At 43.7% G+C, this 26,320-nt stretch overlaps 1 protein-coding gene across 1 annotated transcript in view; it reads right to left on the bottom strand.

Moving 5' to 3' along the window:
- Positions 1–24,625, bottom strand: part of LOC109915612 (semaphorin-7A-like) — a 36,905-nt gene extending 12,280 nt beyond the window's left edge. Inside the window, exons 1-9 of the mRNA XM_020515265.2 lie at positions 24,382–24,625; positions 22,814–22,953; positions 12,960–13,013; positions 11,418–11,516; positions 10,110–10,212; positions 9,913–10,023; positions 3,106–3,227; positions 1,458–1,624; positions 309–417 (exon numbers count right to left, since the gene is read on the bottom strand). Coding sequence (XP_020370854.2) covers positions 309–417; positions 1,458–1,624; positions 3,106–3,227; positions 9,913–10,023; positions 10,110–10,212; positions 11,418–11,516; positions 12,960–13,013; positions 22,814–22,953; positions 24,382–24,466 — 990 coding nt within the window. The 5' untranslated portion in view covers positions 24,467–24,625. The remainder of the gene's footprint in view (positions 1–308; positions 418–1,457; positions 1,625–3,105; positions 3,228–9,912; positions 10,024–10,109; positions 10,213–11,417; positions 11,517–12,959; positions 13,014–22,813; positions 22,954–24,381) is intronic.
- Positions 24,626–26,320: the final 1,695 nt, after the last annotated feature.

The following is a 26,320-nucleotide window of genomic DNA, read 5'->3' as shown; positions in this document are numbered from 1 at the left end:
TAAATTTTAAAATAAAATCAAGTCATTATGTATAACTAAGTACAAAATGATGACTTCAAAGTGACACTGAACTCCATTCACATGCCCTGGTCTAGTTATCCCTCGCCCTCTGAGACTGTTTTATCTAAAAGATTGCACACTGTCTTCACACTCCATGTGCAAAACCCATGACTGAATACCTCATTTAATAAAGCCATCAAAAACCCAACTTTCAATTCTCACATAATAGTTAACGCTGAAGTTTATCAGTCATTTTCTGGTTCTGGTAAAATCAATGTGCAAGTGATCAACAACCAGCAATTTCTTACCTTCCCAGGTCTTGGATCAGGAATAGCTTTCATGAATCCTTTAAAAGTGGAAGTACTGAACACATTATTAATGTCCTCCATGGAGTACATGCAGATTGCTGACCCATTCCTAAAAACAGACAAGATATTGTGTGAACTGTTCAATGAGTAAACAAATTAAGACAATTTGTACTGACTTTTTGTGCAAGATAAGAGAAGTGAAAACCCAAGCCTTGGCTTTCCTGAAATAAAAACAAAATACTGGAGAAACTCAGCAGATCTGGTAGCTGTTGTGGAGAGAGAATTGAGTTAACGTTTCAAGTCCAGTCTGGTACTTCTTTAGAAAAATCTTCAGGGTTTGGACGAAGAGGCTATGGTACTTGAAACGTTAACTGTTTCTCTCTCCACAAATGTTACCAGATCTGCTGAGTTTCTCCAGCAATTTCTGTTGCTACTTAGATTTCTAACATCTGCAGTATTTTGCTTAAAAGATTCCTGCTCCTTTGAGATAAAATGTTCCCCATCCAAATGTAAGATTTTTAAAACTGTGTTTTAAGTTTTGAACTTCTCATTACAGAAGTTGAATTTGATTTGAGACCAGCATTGGAATCTGATGAAAATTAAAGACAGATCCTTGGACAGTGGAACCCTCTGATAACCACTCTCAGTGTTGGGTGCATGCACTGGCCTTCACAAACAAATGTAATCCTCACCCTGTCTCTCTCTGCCCACTCTACAGCATCAATCCTGAGGTGGCTACACAGAAAGAGTTGAGATTTTATCACGCTGTCTTTCCCCATTCTCAGATGTTTCTGACACATCTTTCTCAAAGAGACCATGTCCCTTTAACTGTGTGATGAGGCCCACAGGGTGTTACCTGGAATGAGCCGCTGGATGGAGCAATCTTCCTGGCTTCAACTGGGTTAACCCCACATCACTTACATACATTCCACCTTGAGTGGCCTCTTGCTCAACTGGATTCTAAAGACATCTTGTCCGACAAGAGGGTTTTGTAATTTTTGTTCATGGTCATTGACCTGGTTGCTTGGGATAAGTGAGGCAGTTATTAATATCCTGGCAGAATGAAGGCGCGTGTCCGTGTATGTGTGTAAGGACAATCGGAATAGAATTAGTAACAGAGCATGTTGGTTTTTTTTCTTGACGACTTACCAGTTGCTCTTAAAAATTCCATAAATTCGGTCTTTGCTCTGAGTAACAAAGATGTCTTGAATCCTGTTGAAATGGATGTTTTCAGATGGAATGTTACACAGTAAGCGAGCTTTCAGAAAGGTTGCCCACTTACTTTGCAGGTGGAATCGAGAGCCACCTCTGTCATCCTGTGGAGGAGAGAGATCAGAGCCTGAAGTATTCCTTCACATGCACAGTAAACCCACAATGAGAGCTGGAGTAGATTTATAATCTACCACAGAGTGAACAGAATGTATGGTCCCAATGACCGAGCTCTGAGGTAACTGGCATGATAAGGCTGTTTCGAGCATCTTGTCACCTGTGGGTTAAAGAATGGAATATTAATTGGATTTCCTGCTCAGAATCAGATTGTGAATTGGATTGGAATGGAAGGAGGTCAGCTCAACATTATCACTTTGTCGCTCCAAGTACTGGTTTTCAAAGCTGACAGAATTCTAGAGTGCAGAGGGATCTGGGTGTCCTGGCCCATGAATCACAAACTGTTAGTCTGCAGATGCAGCAAATGATTAAGGTAGCAAATAGATTGTTGGCCTTTATTGGAAAAGGAATGGTATAAAATAGGAGGGACAATTTATTGCAGGCATCCAGCCCTTGGGGAGACCATATCTGGACTACTGTGTACAATTTTGGTGTCTTTATTTGAAAAATTATAGAATTGCTTGATAAGCAGTTCAAAAAAGGTTCACTCAACTCATTCCTGGGCTGACGGGCTTATTTTATGAAGAAAGGTTCAGCATGATGGGCCTTCAGCCACTGGGTTTGAGAACAATGAGAGTCGATATTATAGGAAAATATAAGATCCTGAGGGAATTTGTTCAGGTGGATACTGGGAGGATGTTTCCTCTTGTGGGGGAGACAAATACGAGAGGACACTGTTTAAGAATAAGAGGTATCCCATTAAAGGTGGAGATGAAGAGGTTTTGCTCTCAAACAGATTCCATTCTGGGGGCCTCTCTTCCAAGAAGGTAGTGGAGTTTGCAGGTCATTGAATTTATTCAAGGCCGTGTTAAGATAACTTTGTTTATTGTTTGATGAATTAGTTTGATGGCTGATAGACAAGGCAGTCAAGGGTCATGGGGGTCAGACAGGAAAGTGCAGTAGAAACAATAGCTGAAACAATAGCCAGATCAGCCATGACCTTATTGAATGGAGGCATGATTGAAGGGCCGAAGGATCTACACCTGCTTCCACGTTGCTATGGCAACTGCCCTAGGATTCAGCCAAGATGGTTTCACTTCAAAGCAGGTAGATTGAGACATATTGGGGAATGAATGTTAAATGTATTTATACATGACATTGCTATAAATAAAGAGGATCATCCACTTGCTGCAAACGTGGTGAAACTGAGGAGTTTATTCTTATGAGTTCCAATCTGAAACTTCAGTAATCCATCAGGTCAGGAAGATGAACACTTTGCCCATTATTGGGATGGGACAGTCCAACAGCACCCTAAAGGGGCTCTGTAGAACATTGATAACAGCCAGGAACAGTGCTGAACACCTGTCTCTCAGGCAAATATAACAACAGGTTGTAGTGAAGGTTAGAGTCTACATATGAAACACTCAGCTTAAAATAAAAACCAGTCACTCCATCTGTTGGACTCACCCACCTTACACACACAAGCAATCCGTGATATCCAGGGGTCAATGTCCAGGTTTTCTGACAAATTCCTTTCCCGGAAGAACATCAAAACATGGTCACCAGTTGGTGACATTCCCACAAAACTGGGATCTAAACAGGAGGCAGAAGGGAGGAAACAGGAATATGGATCAATAATATCACAATATGAACAGTCAAGGGCACAGCCTGGAACAGTTCAAGGGGAATACATCATAAGTTGGGAACTTGAGACATGAGAAACTAAAGATGACTGGAGTCTGCGTTGAGAGGTTCTAAAAGAAACGCTTGCATTTCTGTAGCAGCATTTGTTACCTCAGTCTATTGGAAAGCACCTTATGGCCAGTAACAGAAGTTGCTGCAAAAGCTCAGGAGGTCTGGCAGCATCTGCGGGCAAAAAAATCAGAGGTTTCGGGTCTGGTGACTCTTCCTCAGAACTCTGAGGAAGTTAACTCTGATTTTTTTCTTCACAGATTCTGCCAGACTGCTGAGCTTTTCCAGCAAATTCTGTTTTTGTTCCTGATTTACAGCATCTGCAGTTCTCTCAGTGTTTACCTTGTGGCCATTGTTAGAAGTTTGGTTACTATTGTAATACAGGAGATACAACAGACAATTTACTCAACATGAGCTTCCACAAATGGCAAAGGGATAAATGGTCAAATTGTGTTTTATGATGTTGATGGAGAGATAAATATTCACCAAGACACAGGGGAGAAACAAAGTGTCATGTGTCATTTACATCCATTATCATTCTAGAAAGACCACCAAATGTTTATTAAAATCTGAGTAAGGCCAGCAAATTCAATTTCATTTCAAATGGATGAAGTTTGATATATAAAACTATACGTACAATTTATGTACGTACTGTCCCGAACACAACAGTGATAATGTGAATCACCAAATCTCAATGAAACTTTGCCTTATTCACAAGGGATTACAAATCTTCATGTTTGAGGATCTACCCTTGGAATTCTCCCAAGAACCAGGCACTGGTTCACTGAATGCTCGTGTCCTGCTAGTTCAATCTCTTCTCCTTAGGTAGTGTTCTACTGAATTCCCAAGACTGCACTCCAGCTTGCATTCATGACCACAACTCCAGCTCTTTAACACTGAACCTGATTATGTAAGATAGCACCACACTGGCTTTTCTGGGCTCTAATATTTCTCACCTGCTTCAAGCAAATACTGCCTGTGGGCTTCCGTTACCCTGAACTCTCCGCTGCACTAAAATATCAAAGGTTCCCATGGCTTATTCTGAGCTTTAATGCCCATCCATCTTCTGCTGCCTTCTCAACTCCTCACAACTTCTACCAAGTTCTTTTTTCGTTAATGGGATGAGGGCATCGCTGGCTAGGCAGCAATTATTGCCCCTCCCTAATTGCTCAGAGGGCAGTTAACAGTCAACGACATGACTGTGTGTCTGAAGTCACATGTAGGCCAGATCAGGTAAGGATGGCAGTTTTGTTTCCTTCCCTGAAAGGACATTAGTAGACCAGATGAGATTTTCCCAATAATCGGCAATAGATTCATGGTCATCATTAGATTCTGAATTCCAGATATTTTATTGAATTCAAATTCCACCATCTGCTCTGGCGGTATTTGAACCGGGTCCCCAGAACATTATCTGGGTCTCTGGATTAACAGTCCAATAATACCACGAGGCCATTGCTTTCCTCATCCTAACTGCATGGAGATTGCTGATAACAGCTCCCTTGCTGCATGGAGCCTTTATTCTGATGCTTGTAAATGCCTGTGTGACCAGCAGCCTGAAGGAAGCAAGCTTCAGCTTCAACCGTTTCTGACCAACATCAAGTCAACTCCTCTGATTCTCTCTCCCAGACTAAAACTGTCTCTGACCTCTGATCTGCTCTTCAGTGAATCTTGTACTGATTAAGGTTATTTATCAAAAATCTCACCTGTTTTCATAATGTTATTATCACAGACCAGATCACCAATATTATGTTGTTATTCCGGACAAAATCATAACATTATGTCATGATCTGTTTACGGATCAGTTACCTTTATTTAGTGACCAGAGTAAATCATCATTCTTAACATAGATTCTTAACATTCTTAACATCTAACATTCCTAATATGTAGTCTGCCCCTGTCTCTGTCTCCAACTTAGTCTGATGCTGGAACTGCTTTTCAGTGACTTCTGAACTCTTCTGGATGATGTATTGGAGACCTTGAATAAGCCCTGTCTCTATCACAGGGAAGAATAGAATGGTACCGTCCACCTATTCTGGAACCTGTGTGCTCCAAATGTTATACTTCACAGAGAAGTAACAATCAGACCTGCGGGAAAGGGGTTTCATCACACGAGGCAAAAATAAATGTTTCAAGCACTGAAACATCTTGTGGTGAAATGTAGCAATCTCACAAAGTACAAATGGATACAAACAAATCGAAGAGGTCAGCCAAAAGTTGGCACTTTTGACAGTACAGCGCTCTCAGTAATGCAGTGCAGTGCCAGCCTAGACTGTATGCTCAAATCTCAGGAGCGAGGGTAGGAGTGTTGCAGTGACTTGAACATAGTGAAAAGCAGGGAGTCCTGTTTATATTCCATACAATTTAAATGTTTCAAACTCCCCCTTTATATCCTCATTATTTAAGACTTCCCATATGCTTGTGATGATGTTTAACACTCTTTCCCTGATGAGTCTGTGCTTATCCACCCTGGCCCAATTGGTGCAATTACTAAGTGTTCACTGTGACTTTCTGTCACATCCAAAATGAAAATCATTGCACAAGGTTTCCTATGTGAAACTGTCTTGTGTCTATCTCTCCAGCCCACATTGCTAAGACACTGGTATCAGCATCACATCACTTGAGGTTTTTGACTATGGGTCTTTGTGTAATTGAATTAGTTCACAGTTTGCAACACAGGAAAGCCAAAAATCTATTTCTCAATACAAGTGACTCACTGTTTCCTCATTTTACAAGCAAGCGAGGTTCAGTTGTTGTTCCTCATTACAGATTGTGATCTTTATTTGTTATTCTGTTGGGTTCCTCAAAAAAAAACGATGTTGCACCAATCACTGTTAGCACACAAATCTGACACACATAATTGTGGCTCAATGTTTATCCACAAGAATGCCAACATTGGTTATTAATAATTGGTCAACAAGAGAGCATTGATTCTTGGCCTTGCGGTTTCAAAGTGTAAAACATGTTCTAAGGATTCCCTAGTATCACAAGCTGAACAATCTCTGTGGAGCCTCTAGAATAACTGTGCAAATTTAGCTCATCCTTTTTGCAGCTATTAGCACTGTCCATTAACATTGATTCCTTATCTGTTTCACTCCTCTACTACCATTAGAATTCAATTTGCCCTCTGTTCTAGACACCTTTCCCATCTGTTCCACTTTCTCCTCCCCCTCACTTTTTCTACAGCATGAAACCCATCACTTTTCCAGATCCTTTCAATTCCAAAGAGGAATCATAACACACTCGAAATGTTAACTCTGTTTCTCTCACTACAGATGCTGCAACACCTGTTGAGTTTTAGCAACACTTCCTGTTGTTATTGTGGCCAATAAATCAGTCATATGTAGAATGGGAAAGTGTCTGCTTGGTTGCTCTGGTCAGTGCCCTGGTATAGAGGGGTCTATAACCGGTGAAGGGAGGTGTCGTCATGCGGCATGCAAATCAGGGAAGCCCTCCTGTCACTCTTGGCCTTCCCAGATAGTCCAAAGAAGTCTGACAGTGCCTGGTCCAATCCTATGCAAGGATGAGAAATAAACCTTAAGCCCCTTCCCTCCATGTGTTATGAACCTGCCGCCTGTTTTAGACATCCATCGGGGATGCCACAGAAATAGTTGCATCTGCTTTCCGTTTGGACATTGGTCAGGACATTGGGGCCTCAAATTGGGCCTCATCAAGTCTAAGTTTATGCTACCAAAGCGGAATAATGAGGTCACCTGGCATCTAGCCTGTTCAGTCCCATCAGGATTTTATATGTTTCTATGAGATACCCTATCATTCTTCTAAATTCTAGTGAATACAAGCCAAGTCGATCCAGTATCTCTTTGTATATCAGTCCTGCCATCCCAGGAAACAGTCTGGTGAACGTTCGCTGGATTCGCTCTTTTTTTTTGTATTCATTCACAGGATGAGAGCGTCACTGGCTAGGCCAGCATTTATTACCCAGAGGGCAGTTAAGAGTCAACCACATTGCTGCGGGTCTGGAGTCACATGTAGGCCAGACCAGGTAAGGATGGCAGTTTCCATCCCGAAAGGGTAATAGTGAACGAGATGGGTTTTTCCGACAATTGACAATGAATTGGTCATCATTAGATTCTTAATTCCAGATATTTATTGAATTCAAATTCCACCAACTGCCATGGCGGGATTCAAACCTGGGTCCCCAGAACGTTATCTGGGTCTCTGGATTAACAGTCCAGCAATAATACCAAGTGGCCATCGCCTCCCCCACACTCAATAGCATGAATGTTCTTCCTCAGACTAGCAGACCAAAACTGCACACAATACCCAAGATGTGGCCTCACCAAGGCCCTGTATAACTGCACCAAGACATCCCTACTCCTATCCTCTCACTATGAAGGCCAGCATGGCATTAGCTTTCCTCACTGCATGACAACCTTCAGCAACTGTTTCGTAATGACACAGAGTTTTTGTTGCATCTCACCTTTTCCTAAACTGACCTCATTCAGATAATAATCTGCATTCCTATGTTTGCCACTAAAGTGGATCTCCTCATATTTATCCATATTATATTGCATTTGCCAAGTATTTGCCCACTCAACCAGCCTGTCCAAGTCACCCTGCAGCCTCTTTCCATCCGCCTCACAGCACATACTGCCAGCTAGTTTAGTGTTGTCTGCACTTTTAGGGATATTGCATTCAATTCCTTCATCCAAATTGTTAATGTATATTGTGAACAGCTGGGGTCCCAGCATTGAATCCTGCAGTACCCCACTAGTCACTGTCTGTCACTCTTAAAAGGACACATTTATTCCAACTGTCTGCTTCCTGTCTGCCAACCAGTTCTCTATCCACCTCAATGCATTAACTCTGATACTATGAGCTTTAATCTTCCTTACTAATCTTTTGTATGGAACCTTGTCAAAAGCCTTTTGGAAGTCCAGATACACAACATCTACTGATTCACCCTTGTCCACTCTACTGGTCACATCCTCAAAAAATTCAAGAAGCTTTGTCGAGCATGATTTACCTTCAGTGAATCCATGCTGACCTGGACTGAAACTGGTCAGTTATTACTTCCTTAATAGTTCACTCCAACGTTTTCCCCACCACTGATGTCAGTCCAATCGACCTACAATTCCCTATTTTCTCTCCCTTTTTTAAAAATTGTGGTTCCTGTGGTTACAGTCCAGTTCATTGGAACTCTTCGAGAGTTTCCGACTAATAAGGGTTTTCTTCAGTTCCTCCTCATGCTTGACCCTCTGTCCCATAGCATTTCTAGAAGGCTATTTGCGTCCTCCTTAAGTGAAGACAAGTCCAAACTATTTGTTCAACTTGTCTGCCATCTCTTTGTTGTCTATTATGAATTCCCCTGATTCTAGCTGTAAGGGACCTACATTTGTCTCACCAGTCTTTTTTCTCTTCACATATCTATGGAATCTTTTGCAGCCAGTTTTTATGTTTTCCACAAGCTTAAGCTTCTATTCTATTTACCCCTTCCAAATTAAACCCTTTGTCCTCCTCTCCTGAATTTTAAATTTCTCCCATCCTCAGGTTTGCTGCTTTTTCTGACCAATTTATGTATCTCCTCTTTGGCTTGAACACTGTTCCTGATTTTTTTTCTTAGCCATGGTTGAGCCACCTTCCCCGTTTTACTCATCTGCCAGATAGGGATATATAATTGTTGACATTCATCCATGTGTTCTTTAAATGTCTGCCATTGCCTATCTACCATCAACCCCTTAAGTATCCTTGGCCAGCTTATCTTAGCCAGTGCATTCCTCACACCATCAAAGTTAGCACTCTTTCAGTTCACAACCCTAGTTTCAGATTTAACTGTATCACTCTCAATCTTAATGAAGAATTCCACCATATTATGGTCACTCTTCCCCAAAGGATCTCTCACCACAAGTTTGCTAATTAATCCTCTCTCATTACACAATCTCCAGTCGAGAATGGCCTGTTCTCTAGTTGGTTCTTTGACATATGGTCAAGGAAACCAAGCCTCATACATTTCAGGAAATCCTCCTCCTTCACATAACTATCAGTTTGGTTAGTCTAATCAATACGCAGATTGAAGTCACCCATAATAACTGCTGTACCCTTACTGCACACATCTCTAATTTCCTGTGTGATGCAATCCCCAACCTCACAACTACAGTTTGGTGGTCTGTACACAACTCCCACTAACGTTTTTACTTTTTGGTGTTCTGCAGCTCCACCCATACAGACTCCACATCGTCCAGGCTAATGTCTTCCATTACCATTGTGTTAATCTCCTCCTTAACTGGCAATGCTAGCCCACCTCCATCTATGTTTCCTGAATATTGAGTAATCCTGGACATTGAGTTCCCATCCTTTGTCACCCTGGTGCCAGGACTCTGTAATCCCAATTATATCACATGCAGTAATAACTGTCTGCGCAGTTAATTCTTCCACCTTATTATAAATGCTCCTCACATTGACAATGCTCCTGAATCTAATTTCACTGTTTCCAAGAGAGACTGGGTCAGAAAGATGGGGAAATGGACACAACTTTATAGCAGTGATCGTGGGAAAGAGAGATACAGGCTGATATGTGTGGATTGAGACATCAAAAAGATTGATGAAAGGCGATTGTGTTCATGCTTACCATTCAGCCACTCATCAACAGAAAGTAACCATGATGGACTCTGTTCCATATACCTTCGAAGATTTATATTTCCATTCTCAAATACAGGGGCAGCTGAGTAGAATTTTTCTCCTGTCATTGGAAGTCAAGCACACACACTCAGTAAGTGAGTCCCTGATCAATGAACGAATATGAGCATCAATTGCGAGGGGACCCACCTTCAACCAATGAGGTGAAGCCGTGTTTTGGAGTGAAAGGACATAATCCTCGTCCTATGGGGCGTCCTCCTCCATTGATGATTTGACTCAAATTTTTGTTATTCTGTAAAATCATTGCAGTTCATCAGCATTTTTATTTTCTAAAGTTAACAAGTTGATCATACATCACATCATGGCAAATAATCATACAGGTAGGAATTTTACATCAGCGGAAAGAGTTGATAGGATGGTAAAAGGCAATAAATCTTTGTCTTGTTCCTCTAGCAATTTCCTTGTTGTTGTTCCAAGGTTCCCCAGAATCTGGTTTCTTGCCTCAAAACATTTCATTGGAAAAAGTGTGCTCAGAGCCACAGCACTTGCTAAAGTATTTGAGCGATAGGTTTATCATACTTTGATTTTGCCTTTGGGCTAATGTTTTAGATGCACAGCCATATTAAAGGGAGTATGGGAAATTAGTTTTCTTTAAGAGTAAGGACATCATTTTCCTTAGACTGATGTCACAGCCCAGTGATATATTTCAATGGAGCTAATGCCATCAAAGTGCAGGTTTGCAAATGAATAAGATGATGGCAAGGAAATTATTCAGAATATTTTCTTCATTATCAGTTGCTAGATTTCCCTGAAAGTGCACGAATCCAAAATCCTGGAAATCCCTCCTTAGCAGCACTGGGGGTGTCCCTACACCGCTGTAGCAGTTCAAGAAGGCAGTTCAACACCAGCTTCTCCAGGGAAATTTAGGGATGGAGAAATAAATGCTGGTTTAGCCTTCGATGCCCAATCCCACAGATGAAAAGCCCACAGAGAACCTGCCCTCTTCCGGTTTTCTGTCCCCACTGCCCTTGACCTTGATACCGGGAGATACACCAAGAGAAGAAGGCTGAAGTCAATTCCCAGCTCTGACTGGTTCAGAACCACTTGGCATCTGGCAACAATGATCCATAGACAGGGAAAAGGCAAGTGGGCAGTCACTGGCTCAGAAGCTGAAGAAGACCATTCCCCCATCAATGACTTGGAGGAGGTGGGGGGAGGCTGTGGGGGGGTGGGCGCGGGGAGGTCGAACGCAGGTTAGCTTTGATTTTGGGGGAATCTCAGAGTAGCCATTCAATAGTTAGCCTGGCCAATAGGACAGCTGTATAACAGGCAGGCAATCTAATCTCACCTGTATACACTATCATCCAGATACATCACTCAGCCCAGTATGTTCCAGCTCCCTCCATCTTGTCTCTCTATGCAGCTTTTGCCAAAACATTAAGGTGCAAGGCTGAGTTTGAAGGAATAGGCAGTCAATTTTAGCCAAAACATACTTACAAGTGACCAGCATCGTGGATTCCGGGCATTGGTTCCACACAAAAGAAGACGAGTTCTGCTGAATCTTTGCAGGACCATGATAATATTCTCACAGTATGCCTGAAGTTAAATGAAGACCATGAATATTTTCAAGGAAACAGCAAACCAAAGAAACCCATTTTGTTTGGAATGTGTTCCAAGAGGCTTCTATACATTGATATGAAAAGTCTCAATGCTAACTCACCACAACATGCCCAAACTCACTGCACAATTCTAATGTGGCTGTAGCTGAAGAAGGAGCTTTCGTTTAGGGTGGGAGCAGGGCCACATTCCAAACATGGAGAATGACTGACTCCCTGAGCAACACCTAGGAAAGCCTCCAAACTGATCTGTTGGGGAGAAAGGGGAAGGGCTCCAGGCATGGCCCATGTAGGGTTGAAACGAACATTTTTAAAAATGGGTTGACAGACAGCGTCTGAGAAATAGTCTATCTTTTCCTTGGGAAAGGTTGGAGGTCACAGCACCACCATGCCGAGCCCTTGCATAACCATTTCCCAAGATGAAACCCCAGCAACACAGCTTCTCATTAGCACAAGCTCCACTGGCTGGCTGGACACCCAATGAGGATTCACTTGGAAGCTGATTGGCCATCAACAAGTAAGATATGGAGGGCTGGCCTGTTGCCATAGCGCTGTACAATGTTGACATTGACAATTTCAGGGGAGGCTGGGATCCCACAAGTATGGGGGTGCAGGTGAGTGGTGCCAAGTAGCTGGAGACTGGTGATGCTGGAGACTGGGGGATAGGGGGAGGAAAGGAGGATGGAGGTGGGGGTGTGGGTGTTGGGGTAGGGTACTAGGGTGATGGTGGAGGGGGGCAATCTTTTGGAATCCTTTCGAATTTCTCCTGGAGTTGAGTCTGCTGGTTGGATCATTCCCTCTCTCGGAAGCTTGTGGGTACCAATGGGAGGGGCTGGGAAGGGTAAATGCTGGTCCATTGCCTCCTCTCCACATTCCAGGGTTGGACTGTAAACTCAGCAAATGAGGACGCTACCATTTGGCCTCAGGGACTTGGCAGAATAAGTAACTGGCTCCTTCCCAATGAGGTGCCCTCCACTGAGAGGGCAACTGCAGTGGTCTCTGGGAGATAAGGGACTGTTGTAAGTGCCAGGCTCACAGCTCATGTAATTTTGCCGTCCATGTATCCACCCTTTACAACCATTCAATCTCCTGTTCACAATTCACAGGAAAACTGCCCCGTCACTGACTGCTCCATGTCATCACTGGCTATGGTAGATCACTGAGGAGACAAAATCACCAGGAACTGAGTGAAATTTCAGGAATGGTGCAGGAAGAGCAGCTCCGATTGTGAAATGGGTTTATCAATGCCACAGGAGATTGTTATTACAAAACAGAAACAATCAAACATGAGGGGAAAAAGACAGGCCAAGTTGTATAAAAAGTTGATTATAAAACTGGTACAGAGACTTCCGGGAGGTATCGTTTAACTATTGAGTTTCAGCGAAGTGAAACAGATTTGAAAGTTTTTCAGAGCAGAACTCACCAAATTCTTCTTTTTGCATTCTGACATGGATTCGTCATCCACAGGCACTGAAATCTGGGAGGTGAAGAGATAAGTTTATTAGGGATTAATGTTCTTTCATAATGAAAAGTAACAGAGCTGACTGAATTCCATTGTTTCACTGTTGACAGTCCAATCCCAACAAATATCATCATTTCAACATTTTAATGAGAGAGTAACACCTTACGGTGGGTTGTAGTGATGGCATTATTGTAGTGCATTTATGTAGTACCACTCAAGCTGTTCTAAATTCACTATATTGCCTGTTTCGTTGGTTAAGGGATGAATATTAACCAGCACAGTAAATGATGTCATGCCATTTTTCACATTCACCTGAGGGGTCAGATAGGGCACCAGGACATGACACTGACACTGACACTGAGCCCTGCTGAACTCCACCACACAACTCCCTGCCCCCACCATAAAATACCACATCACTGGCTATATCCAACAGCACAGCCCCATAAGGTTCGAGCAAGGGTGGATGCTAAGGGCAAAAAGGACATGGAAACATTACATCATTTGTTATGTTTTCAAATAATGAACATGAGATTGGCTCATGGCTCATAAATTCAAGTAATTAGTGGAAAGACCTGTGATTTCTAGTTCAGAAAGCTCCCTGAGAAATGCTGTGGTTTACAATTTCCCCTATAGGGCCAATGAGTACTCATGAAATGTTACGGAGTTAATTTCAGGAACACCACAGCCAATTTACACACAGCAAGCTCCCATGAGCAGATTGCCTGTTTAATTGAGAGATTGTGAGAACTGCAGATGCTGGAGTCAGAGATAACACAGTGTGGAGCTGGAGGAACACAGCAGGCCAGGCAGCATCAGAGGAGCAGGAAAGTTGACGTTTCAGATCGGGACCCTTCTTAAGAAATGGGGGTCGGGGGGGAAGGGAGCTGAGCAAGAAAGAGAGGAGGGGTGGTTTTGGGGAAGGTAAGTGGGATGGTGATAGGTGAGTGCTGGTAGGCAGTGGTGGGGATTGGTTAGTGAGGTGGGAGAAGCGGATAGGTGGGAGAGAAGATGGACAGGTTGTGTCAGCTCAAGGAGGTGGGATGAGGGGGATGGTTGGTCCTGGGATGAGGCCGGGGGGTGGGGAGATTTCAAAACTGGTAAAATCCACATTGGGCTGTAGGTTCCCAAGGTGGAATATGAAGTGCTGCTCCTCCAGTTTCCAGATGGCATCATTGTGACACTGGAGGACGCCCAGGATAGACATGTCACCCTGGGAGGGGGAGTTGAAATGGTTTGCGACCCGAAGGTGTTGTCGTTTGTTGAAAACAGAGTGCAGGTGCTCTACAAAGCAGTTGCCGAGCCTCTACTTGGTCTCACCGATGTAGAGGGGGCCACATCGGGAGCAGTGGATGCAATAGACCACATTGACGGATGTGCAGGTGAACCTCTGTCTAATGTGGAAGATTGTTTAGTGCCTTGAATGGAAGTGTAGGGGCAGGTGTTCCTCCAGCTCCACACTGTGTTTCCTGTTTTATTGGTTAAGGGATAACTATTAACCAGTGCATTAAGTTATGTCATACCATTTTTCAAATTCACCTGAGGGGTCAGATGGAGCACCAGGACATGATAGTGACACTGAGCCCTGCTGAACTCCACCTCCCCAGTATACCATATCCCAGGCTTTACTCAACTGCACAGTCCCATAAAGGTCAGAGTCAGGGTGGATGCCAAGTGTGAAAGGCTTCCCATGGTAGGCTCATTTTCAATAGCAGGAGAGGTGAGAGCGTGAGCCAGGGGGCAGCCAGGAAGGTAAAGTTTCCGTATAAAAAACTTGCCTCATGAATAGGCAGAGCAAAGGGTGAGCAGGAGCAAATGCGGACAAGGAGAGTAAGTGAACTAATATATTCGAGCAGTAGCTAAACCCAAAATGCTACACATGTAGTATCTCCCACCCATCCTCCTCCTCTAACCAAAAAAAATTGTGTGGAGGGTCGGTAAGGTAAGCTTTTTTTTCTTTCTCTTTATCTCTTTTGACAATCTCGAGTAGAGGGGACTGAAGCTAAGGCTATTGTATGCTCCTCTTGTAGGATGTGGGAGGTAAAGATCACTTACTACTGTCCCTTCTGACTTCACCTGTGAGAAGTGGACCCAACTCCAGCTCCTCACAGACCGCATGAGGGAACTGGAGCTGGAGCTGGATGAACTCCGGATCATTCAGGAGGCTGAGGGGGTGATAGGAGTTATAAGGAGGTTGTTACACCCAAGTTACAGGATAAAGGAGCTAGGTGACCGTCAAGAGAGGAAAAGGGAATAGGCAGATAATGCAGGGATCCCCTGTGGCCGTTCCCCTCAATAATATGTGTACCGTCTTGGATATTGTTGGGGGGAAGGGACAACTTACCAGGGGAAAGCCATAGCGGCCAGGTCTGTGGCACTTAGCCTGGCTCTGTGGCTCAGAAGGGAATGAGGGAGAATAGGAGAGCGATAGTGATAGGAGATTCAATGGTTAGGGGAACAGACAGGAGATTCTGTGGTCACGAATGGTTTGTTGCCTCGTGGGTGCTGGGAACAGGGATGTCTCGGATCGAGTCTACAGGATTCTTAAGGGGGAGGGTGAGCAGCCAGAAGTCATGGTACACATCAGTACCAATGACATAACTAGGAAAAGGGATGAGGACCTGAAAAGTGAATATAGGGAGTTAGGCTGGAACTTAAAAGGATGGACGAGCAGAGTCGTAATCTCAGATTTACTACCAGTGCCACGGGCTAATGAGGCTAGGAATAGACAGCGAGAGCAGCTGAACATGTGGTTACAGAGCTGGTGTGGAGGGAGGGCTTCAGATATGTGGATCATTGGAATACTTTCTAGGGAAGGTGGTACCTGTACAAGAGGGACGGGTTGCATCTGAATTGGAAGGGCACCAATATCCTGGGCGGGAAGTTTGCTAGAGCTCTTCGGGAGGGTTTAAATAGTTTGGCAGGGGGATGGGAACCGGAGCTACGGATCAGAGGATGGGGTAGCCGGTGTACAGGCAAATAAAGCATGCAGAGAATCTGTAAAAAAGGATAGACAATTGATAGGGCAAAGTTGCAGTCAGTGCGACGGGTTGAAGTGTGTCTACTTTAACGCAAGAAGTGTCAGGAATAAGGTTGACCAACTTAGATCATGGATCAGCACTTGGAACTACGATGTTGTGGCCATTACGGAGACTTAGATAACACAGGGGCAGGAATGGTTGTTGGATGTTCTGGTGTTTAGATGTTAGGAGGGAGGATGTGCTAGAAATTTTGAAAAACTTGAGGATAGATAAGTCCCTTGGGCCAGATGGGATATACCCAAGGTTTCTACGGGAAGCGAGAGAAGAGATTGCTTTGTGAGGGGCAGGTCATGTGTCACGAGCCTGATTGAATTCTTTGAGGATGTGACAAAACGCATTGATGAAGGTCGAGCACAGAATGCGGTGTATATGAATTTTAGCAAGGCATTTGATAAGGAGGCACGGGATCCAGGGAAATTTGGCTGTCTGGATACAGAATTGGCTGTCCAACAGAAGACAGAGGGAGGTAGTAGATGGAAAGTATTCAGCCTGGAGCTTGGTGACCAGTGGTGTTCCACAGGGATCTGTTCTGGGATTTCTGCTGTTTCTGATCTTTATAAATGACTTGGATGAGGAAGTGAAAGGGTGAATTAGTAAGTTTGCCAATGACACGAAGGTTGGTGGAGTTGTGGACAGTGTGAAGGACTGTTGTAGGTTGCAACAGGACATTGACAGGATGCAGAAGTGGGCAAAGAAGTGGCAGATGGAATTCAATCCAGAAAAGTGTGAAGTGATTCATTTTGGAAGGTCGAATTTGAATGCAGAATACAGTGTTAATGGCAGGATTCTTGGCAGCGGTAGAGGAACAAAGGGTTCTTGGGGTCCACGTCCATAGATCCCTCAAACTTGTCACCCAAGTTGATAGGGTTGTTAAGAAGGTGTATGGTATGTTGGCTTTCATTGGCAGGGGAATTTAGTTTAAGAGTTGTGAGGTTATGCTGCAGCTCTATAAAACCCTGGTTAGATCACACTTGGAATATTGTGTTCAGTTATGGTCGCCTCATTATAGGAAGAATGTGGAAGTTTTGGAGAGGGTGCAGAGGAGATTTACCAGGTTGCTGCCTGGACTGGAGGGCAGGTCTTATGAGGAAAGGTTGAGGGAGCTAGGGCTTTTCTCATTGGAGCGAAGAAGGATGAGAGGTGACTTGATAGAGGTATGCAAGATGACGAGAGGCATAGATAGAGCAGATAGCCAGAGACTTTTTTCTCAGGGCGGAAATGACTCTTCCGAGGGGGCATAAATTTAAGGTGATTGGAGGAAGGTATAGGGGAGTTGTCAGAGGTAGGTTCTTTACACAGAGAGTGCTGGGTGCGTGAAATGCGCTGCCAGCGGTGGTAGTGAAGTCATATACATTAGGCACATTTAAGCGACTGTTGGAAAGGCACATGGATGGTAGTAAAATGTAGGGTATGCGAAGTAGTTTGATCTTAGAGTAGGATAATTGGTCGTCACAACATTGTGGGCCGAAGGGCCTGAACTGTGCTGTACTGTTCTATGTTCTAAATCTCAGTGAGGTATCAGTGTTCTTATCAACTGGCTGGAAAAGGAAATGGAAACATTGTGTGTCATTTGTTCTGTCTTCAAATAATAAACATGGGATTGGCACACGCAGTGGTGTGCAATTTCCCCTGATTAAGCAATGTTTTAAAATTCGTATCATTGCTGCTTATCAGTGTGTTTTTTTATTCAGTCTTGGTACATGTGTGTGGCTGGCTGGTCAAGCATTTAATGGCCATTCCTAGTTGCCCCTTGAGAAGGTAATGGTGAGCTGCTTTCTTGAACCGCTGCAGTCCATGTGCTGTAAGTTGACCCACAATGCCCTTAGGGATTTTGACCCAGCGACATTGAAGGAAGGATGATATATTCCTAAATCAGGATGGTGGGTGGCTTGGACAACTGACAAATGAAACTACTTACAGGATCCTTGCTTTATAAAGATATCTTTTTTTCCTTTGAAGGTCAAACATTCTCTTTACAGTTTCTAGATAATGCTAAGACTCAATATTTCAATATTTGATCATAGCCTTTAATTTTTTACTTTTGTTTGGTCTCCTGCTTGAACACTATTAGGAACTACTGTCTAAAATATTATTTAAGATAAACCCAAATTGATCTTAATAGGAACAAAGAAACAGGAGTAGGCCATTCAGCCCCTCGCGCCTGTTCACCATTCAATGAGTTCATGGCTGGCCTGTTGCTTAACTCCTTATAACTATCTTGATCCATTTCCCTCAATACCTTTGTTTACAAAAATTATCTATCTCAGATTTTAAATTAACAATTGATCTAGCCACAAACTGCCATTTGCGGAAGAGAGTTCCAAACATCCACCACCCTTGTGCTTCCTAACCTCTCTCCTGAAAGCTGTGGCCCTAATTCTCAGGCTATGCCTCCTAGTTCTAGAATCTCCAACCAGTCCAAATAGTTTATCCACCTTGTCTTTTCTTGTTAATATCTTGAAGACTTTGACCAGATTGCCCCTTAACCTTCTAAATTCTATAGAAAATAGACCTAATCTGTAAAATCTCTCCTGAAACCTAAATTATGAGGTATCATCCGTTATCTAGAATACACTGGAATTGTATCATTTGGGCAAACACCTTGTTTTTCCCCCTGCCCCCTCCTTTACCCCTATCCCTTCTCTCTCTCCGCCTTCCCTCCTCCCCTCCCCTCTCCCCATCACCTCCTTCCTCCCCCTCTTCTTTCCTCTCTTTCCTACCCCTCACTCCTCCTCCATTCCCTCACTCCCTTCTTCCCCCCGACAACCTGCTTTTTTCCCCTTCAACTTTCTTCCGCTTCACCCCTCTTCTCACTCCACATCCATTCACATTCTCCCCCCCAACTTTCCCCTTTTCTTACAATCCCTTTTCTTCCCCACTCACCCTCCCCCACTGAAGCCCAGTTCAAATTTGCGTGTTTCCCTATGCAATAATGCACTGGAGAAGAAACTCACTTGGAAGGGTTGGTTATCCTATACTTGCTGCTGGGTAACGCAATGGTACTCAACTGCTACATGACTGCATTAGAAAATGTTTTCAACCTAGATTTAATCAAGCATTAAATTTCAGGAGATTTTTAAAAGTCTGCTATTACATTCAGTAAATTCAACTATTCAAACCGTTTTGATTCCTGACGGATGCTGACTTTAGGGAATGGTCTACCAGACAGAGATAGAGAGGTTCCAATACTTCCTTAAGAAGCTCATATGTGATTGCTTTGTCTGACGCATCTGTCAAACCTCCAGCTTAATCTTACAATCCCTTCGCTTCCCGTTTCCATGGTGAACTTTCCCTCTGTTTTTTTTAATCTAACTTCCCAATATTGGAGAGATGTTGTTTCTTTCCTGGGAGGTACGAAATCAAAATGACAAATGTACGTGGGTTCCCTGAAAGTCACATCACTGCGTTAACTGCAATCACCGATAATATTTGCGACACTGCATTTCACAAGTGAAACCATTTCCTGGCTAGAGAAAAATGAAGTATTGCAGGCAACTAGAAATCAGAAATAAAAAAAAGCTGGGTTCTGAAATTTAAGGCAATGTCAGTTTCAAACGTTAACATTGAACCATTTCCAAAGGGTTCTGCCTGAGTTTTTCCAGTAATTTTTAAACATAACTTGGTGATCAGTTTCCCTACTAGCTGAGTGATTTCAGTACGGGGCCTTCATCAAGGTTCTGCATGGTAGACTGGTTAGTAAAGTTAGATCACACGGAATCCAGGGAGAGCTAGCCAATTGGATACAAAATTGGCTTGATGGTAGGAGCCAGAGGGTGGTGGTAGAGGTTTATTGTTCAGACTGGTGGCATGTGACCAGTGGGTGTGCCAAAGATCAGTGCTGTGTCCATGAGATAGTAGGAACTGCAGATGCTGGAGAATCTGAGATAACAAGGTGTAGAGCTGGATGAACACAGCAGGCCAAGCAGCATCAGAGGAGCAGGAAGGCTGACGTTTTGGGCCTCCATTGTTGTTTGTCATTTATGTAAATGATTTGGATGAGAAAGTAGGAGCCATGGTTAGTAAGTTTGTGGATGACACCAAAATTGGTCGTATGTGGACAGGGAAGAAGATTATCTAAAAGTACAATGGGATCTTGATCAACTGGGCCAGTGGGCCTAGGAATGGCAGATGGAGTATAATTTAGCTAAATGCAAGGTGTTGCAGTTTGGTAAGACAAACCAGGGCAGGGCTTACCCAATTAATTGTAGGGTCCTGGGGAGTGTTGTTGAACACAGAGACTTAGGGGTGCGGGTACATACTTTATTGAAAGTACATCACAGGTAGACAGGGTAGTGAAGAAGGCATTTGGCACATTTGCCTTCATCGGTTAGTACATTGAGGTAGGATTTGGGACGTCATGTTGTGGCTATACAAGACATTGCTGAGATCACTTTTTGGAGTACTGCGTACAATTCCGATCTCCCTGCTATAAGAAAGACGTTATTAAACTGAAAGAAGTGCAGAAAAGATTTGCAAGAGTGTTGCTGGAACTGAAGGGTTTTGTGTTATAAGGAAAGGCTGAAGAGGCTGCGACTTCTTTCCTGGAGTGTAGAATGCTGAGGGGTGACTTTATAGAGGTTTATAAAATCATGAGAGACATAGATAATGTGAATAGCCAAGGTTTCTTTCCCAGCGTAGGGAAGTCCAAAACTACAGGCATAGGTTTAAGATGACAGGGGCAAGATTTAAAAGGGAATTGAGGGACAATCTTTTCACACAGAAGGTGTATATGGAATGAATTGCCAAAGGAATTGGTGGAAGCGAGTATAATCATAACATTTGAAAGACGTTAGGACAGGTACATGGATAAGTAAGGTTTAGAGGGATATGGATCGAGTGCAGGCAAACAAGACTATTACAGTTTAGAAACCTGGTTGGTATGGACGAGTTGGGCTGAAGGGTCTGTTTCCGTGTTATTTGACTGACTTTCACCAATCCCAGCAGGAATCACTCATACGGAAATCCCACCTCCTAATAATAGAAACATTGAGAACTCAAAACAAATCACACGGATCGTGTACAACAACAAAGGCATTAGGCACAAGAGTAGGCCGTTCAGCCCCTCTGGACTTCTCTGCCGTTCGTAACATCATGGTTGATCTGATTGTAGCCTGAACTTCATTCTCCTGCATGTCCCCATAATCCTCAACTCCTTTGTCAATCAAAAGCCTGCCTAACTCAGCCTTGAATATATTCAACCAGCCCCTCCTGTACAGCTTGCTGGGGAAGAGAAATACAAAGTCTAACAAACCTCTGAGAGAAGAAATTCCTCCTCAGCTACATCTTAAAAGGGAAATCCCTTATTTAGAAATAGCGACTGTGGTTCTGGATTCTTGATACTTGATTCAAAACTTTATGCAGGCTCTTGATTACTTTCTGGTGCTTTCCAACAGTTCACTTTGAACCGTTTGTTGCCGCACACATTCAGTCATGTCTTCACTTGAAATCATGCTCAGGATGAACCTTCTCTGCTGCACTTGAACCTGATGTGTTCCTTTCTGTCACTTTCTTGAGAGTCCAGGTTTATGAACTCAGTTCTTTCACATTAGGAATGAGCCTCCTGGCTCTTCTCTATGTATCATGTACCTTGTAGGTTCTGTATTCTTCTCTCACCTATCTGCAACACTCTTGTAAAGTTGTTTTATGAATTATATTTCACTTCATTCATTCTATTTTTATTGCTTTAGGGACATATTTCTTTAATTGGAATGATCCTTGCTCCGTGTTTTTAGGGTGCTCCCTCTCAGTAGTATCTCCTCAAAGATATTCATTCCATTTGCCTTCAACTATTGTTTCTTAGTTTCTGTTTCCTGACTGATTTGTTTAAACTTCTGCCATTGGTTGAGGCTCCTCCTAAAATGGTGTGGCTGTTGAGTGATATTGTTGAAAGCCGACTGACAGGGTTCAGCAATAGCTCTTAGCCTGCATCTTCCCACTGTGTCAGTGGGAAACAACCACTTTTGATTGCACGGAAGGATTTCATTCAGCCCATCATGTCCATGCAAGTTCTCTTTCCAGGGTGGCATGGTGGCTCAGTGGTTAGCACTGCTGCCTCACAGTGCCAAGGTCCTGTGTTTGATTCCCCCCCTCAAGTGACTGTCTGTGTGGACTTTGCACATTCTCCCTGTGTCTGGCTTTCCTCTGGGTGCTCTGGTTTCCTCCCACGGTCCAAAGATGTGCGGGTTAGGTTGATTGGCCATGCTAACATTGCTATACTGTCCATCAATGTGTAGGCTATGTGGATTCACCATGGGAAATCCAGGGTTACAGGGATGGGGTGGGATGCTCTTTGGAGGGTCAATGTGGTCCTGATGGGCCAAATGGCCTGATTCCACATTGTAGGAATTCGGTTTTATTTGTTGATTTCAGAAATGAATCTGGTCAAGTTAATAATCATTTTTTGAACTCCCTCCCTGCAGTGTTACCTGAGGTCCTTTGGAACACAGTATAATGGTAGGAGTAATTAATTCTGCGCACAATGGATTAGCAGGCAATGACCTTAGGTAGTTAAATCAAAGAACTGCAGATGCTGAAGATCTGAAACGAAAACAGAAATTCCCGGAGAAAATCATCAGGGCTGGGCAGCGTCTGTGGACAGAGAAATATGGTTCAAGTCTAGTGACCCCCACACCAACCAGGTAGTTGCTAAACTTGACATGACAATACAGAGCTGCAAGATGCACAGAGCTCTGTGGTGTATCTACAGTTTGTCATCTTACCAACAATGGGAGCTGGTCAAGATATTAGTATCTCAGGTTCAGGCTGATCCCACTGTACCTTTTGTATTAATCTGGGAGCTTCTTCAAACTTTATCTGGTAAAGAGCTTCTTTCCCACCAACATAAACAGTGCTTCCCTCTCGGAGCGTGGTTGTATATTCCTCAGTTGAGGGAAACTGGAACCGATCTTGAATTTCCACTGTAAAGATAGAAAAAAGAGTGAGGATTTACTGACTACTGATCGACACAAAGAAAGGGAAAAGGACAAATTGTCATTGGAATGAAATAGTAACTATGGTGATTGGATCTCAAGAAGCGACTGAAACGGCCCAGTGTCCCACAACGAGGATGATGCCATGTAAAGACAACATGTAAACCCAGAAAAACACAAGTCTTCTCTGTCTGAACGTGACATTATAATTTCTCCACTAGGATAATGAGTGATAGGTGAGCAATTATCTCGACCCAGGGCCAGCTCCTAAATGCAGACCAGCTCAGTATCCCACAAAAAGCCCTGTTTGTGGCACTTCCCAAAGGCAAGGTGATAGGCAGCATCAGTTTGTTGGGAGAATTGCACATAGTTACTTCACTTATTGGATGGCCCTCAGTGTGAGTTTTATGCAATCCTTCAAAACAAAGAGATCAATATTCATGTTCATTCAACCATGGAGGTAGCTCAGGCAGTCTTGCAATTCAATGAATTGGGGATCTCTTGGTGCCTCTGAGCAAGGAAATCCATCAAACACCAACCCAAACATTCAATCGCCAATGAAGGTGTGTCTGGAATAGGACCAAACTCCTTCCAAACATGATAGTGGCAGTTGCTAAGAGACAGAGATTCCTGATCGGCCATGCGATGGAAGGAATTTGGGCTGATGGCTGACAAACATCATTCCGTGAAGTTCTGCTGTCAGTGTGTTATTGGGTCTGGGGTCTTCATAGAATCGCTACATTGCGGAATGAGGCCATTCTGCCCGTTGAGTCTGCACCAGCCCTCTGAAGAGCTTCCCACCTAGACCCCCACCATATCCCCTAACCCCACATCTAGCATGACTAATCCAGCTAACCTACTCATCCCTGAGCACTACGGACAATTCCAGCATGGCCAATCCACCTAACCTGCACATCTTTGTGATTGTAGGAGGAAACCAACGCAGATACGGGTAAAACATGCACCTCCACACAGACAGTTGTCTGAGGGTAGGATTGAATCTGAGTCCCTGGAACTGTGAGGCAGCAGTGCTTACCACTGAGCTACCTTGCCATCCTTTAGCAGTGAAACTAAACTTCTCTCGAGATTAGGGTTAAGGAATGCAGTGTGAGAGTGTAGTAGAGCTTCAGTCAGTAGAGGCTTTCAACAGTGAATTAGTTTTAACTAAAAGCAAACACTGTGCAGAGTTCCAGATAGAAGACACTCACTAAATTATTCGTTCCAAACGCCAATAACCCAGTTCTCTGAAATGGTTTTAAAAAGTTCAAGACAGAAGCTTACAATAACTTTCTGTGGCTGTCACTTTAACAATGTTTCTGTTGGTGCAACACAGTAAGGTGCTTAAGTGGGATTCAGGACACACATACAGAGAGACACCCCCTCCCCATAGAGAGGGATTCAGGAGCCTTCACTTACCGCTCAGATCCAGTTTGAGTCGGGGTAAGGTGCTGGATGAGGCGCTGCTGAGGAGGAGCGAGAGGAAGAGGCCAAGCAGAGACATGGCTACCTCCGGATTCTGTGTCAGTCCCTGACAGACTGAGCACCGTCCAGCTTCCCCACCCCCTTCCCCTTCAGAAGGAGCTGCAGTGTCTGCAATGAGAGTGTCGGGAAGTGTGGGTGGGGACTGCTTCCAGCTGCAGATCAGTGAGAAACTGTAATCGTATAGAGATCAGATTGTGGTTTTACACACACAGTCACTGGTTAAATTTTAAACAACATCATGTAGGAAGACCCAATTAGTGTGGTGGTGATCATTTAAGTACTATACAATGCGTATTTTAAAAATGTGAGGGGCTGGCTGAGCTAGTATTTATTTCCCCTCCCCGTGTCACCCTTGACAAGGTGTTTGGTGAGTTGCTTCTGTAGCGGTTGCTTTCTAGAATCGCTGCAAGTTTACGTCCTATAGAGATACACACACAATGCTGTTAGATTTAGACTTTACTGTCACGTGTACTCAAGTACAGGAGTACAGTGAAAAAGACACACAGCACCATTTTAGGTACAAGGTGCAAAATCTTAGAGTAGAAAGAAATCTAGAAAATTAAAAGTTAAACATTACAGTTATTTCTTCATACAGCATAAAAAGTTACACATCACAGTTATTCTTAGTATTCAGTAGAAAAATAAAGAAATAAACCTAAAAGTTCAAACGTTAGTCTTTCTTAAGTGCTTAGCCATGCTGAGACTGCACTTCAATCTCCTCTGCTCTTGATGACTCAGGCTGTCTGCTCTCTACTCAGCTGCAGATGTTGGGGAACCTTCATCCCTGTACAGGGATCACTCCTGGGATCTCAGACCGCCAAAACCCTGTTCCAGGCACCACCAGTGCTGGGCTTCGACTTTGGTCCATGAAGGACCTTGCCTTCAGTCTATGTACTGGCCCTCAATCTCCCCTTCAGACCGCACACCAGGCATTGGAAACCCACCACCTCTGCCCAACTGCCAGTGAGAGTCCCAGCCTTGATCCCAGATCCCAGCCCTGCCTCACACCGGACCTCTAACTGACCACAAAATTCTTCAACAAGCCCAAAACTGCTATCCTCACCCCTCCGCCTCTGCCTCTTTCCGGAATGTGTTAGTGAGGAAAAAGACTAAAATAAAGAAAAAGGGAAAAGTAAACAAGAAAAAAAGAAAAGCAGATGGAGTGGATGAAGCTACTCCACTGCCATCTTGAGTAGGGAAGGAGTTCCAGGTTTTAGACACAAAAGGAAGACGGATATATTTCCAACTTACGATGGTGAGTGGCTTGGAGGGGAACTTGCAGCTGGTGGTGTTCCCCTGTAACTGCTGCCCTTGTCCTTCCAGATGGTGGAGGTTGTGGGTTTGGCTGATGTTGTCAAATGAGGTTTCTCCAGTGCCCCTTACAGATGGTATAGACCAATGCACAAACTAAACTGGGATGGTGTTCCGATTCCTCCAGGAAGATCCTCAAATTGCCCACAAATAAAACACCTCAAAGTAGACATCTTGTAGTTGGTACACACCACTGCTTTTATTTAGTGAAAAATACACTTTATTCATAAAAGTTCTTTATCCATAGTCAGGTACTAAAGGTAGCTTTGTATTCTCTTTGCATATCAAGAAAAACAAACAGTGAAATTTGACATTGCCTGAAGTTGTAAAATCCAAAGACATTTCTTACTCATGCAGGAGCACAGCAGGCCAGGCAGCATCAGAGGAGCAGGAAAGTTGACATTTTGGGTCAGGAACCTTCTTCAGAAATGGGGAGGGGGAAGGGAGCTCAGCAATAAGTCGAGAGAGGAGAGATGGGGCTGGAGAAGGTAGGTGCAGGTAGGGAGTGGTGGGGTTTGGTCAGTGAGGTGGGAGGGACGGATAGGTGAGAGAGAAGATGGAC

This window comes from Rhincodon typus, chromosome 36 (assembly GCF_021869965.1).
Source record: "Rhincodon typus isolate 14 chromosome 36, sRhiTyp1.1, whole genome shotgun sequence".
NCBI classification, from domain to species: domain Eukaryota; kingdom Metazoa; phylum Chordata; class Chondrichthyes; order Orectolobiformes; family Rhincodontidae; genus Rhincodon; species Rhincodon typus.
Note: the sequence above shows the minus strand (reverse complement) of the source record. Positions and strands in the feature narration are given on the sequence as shown.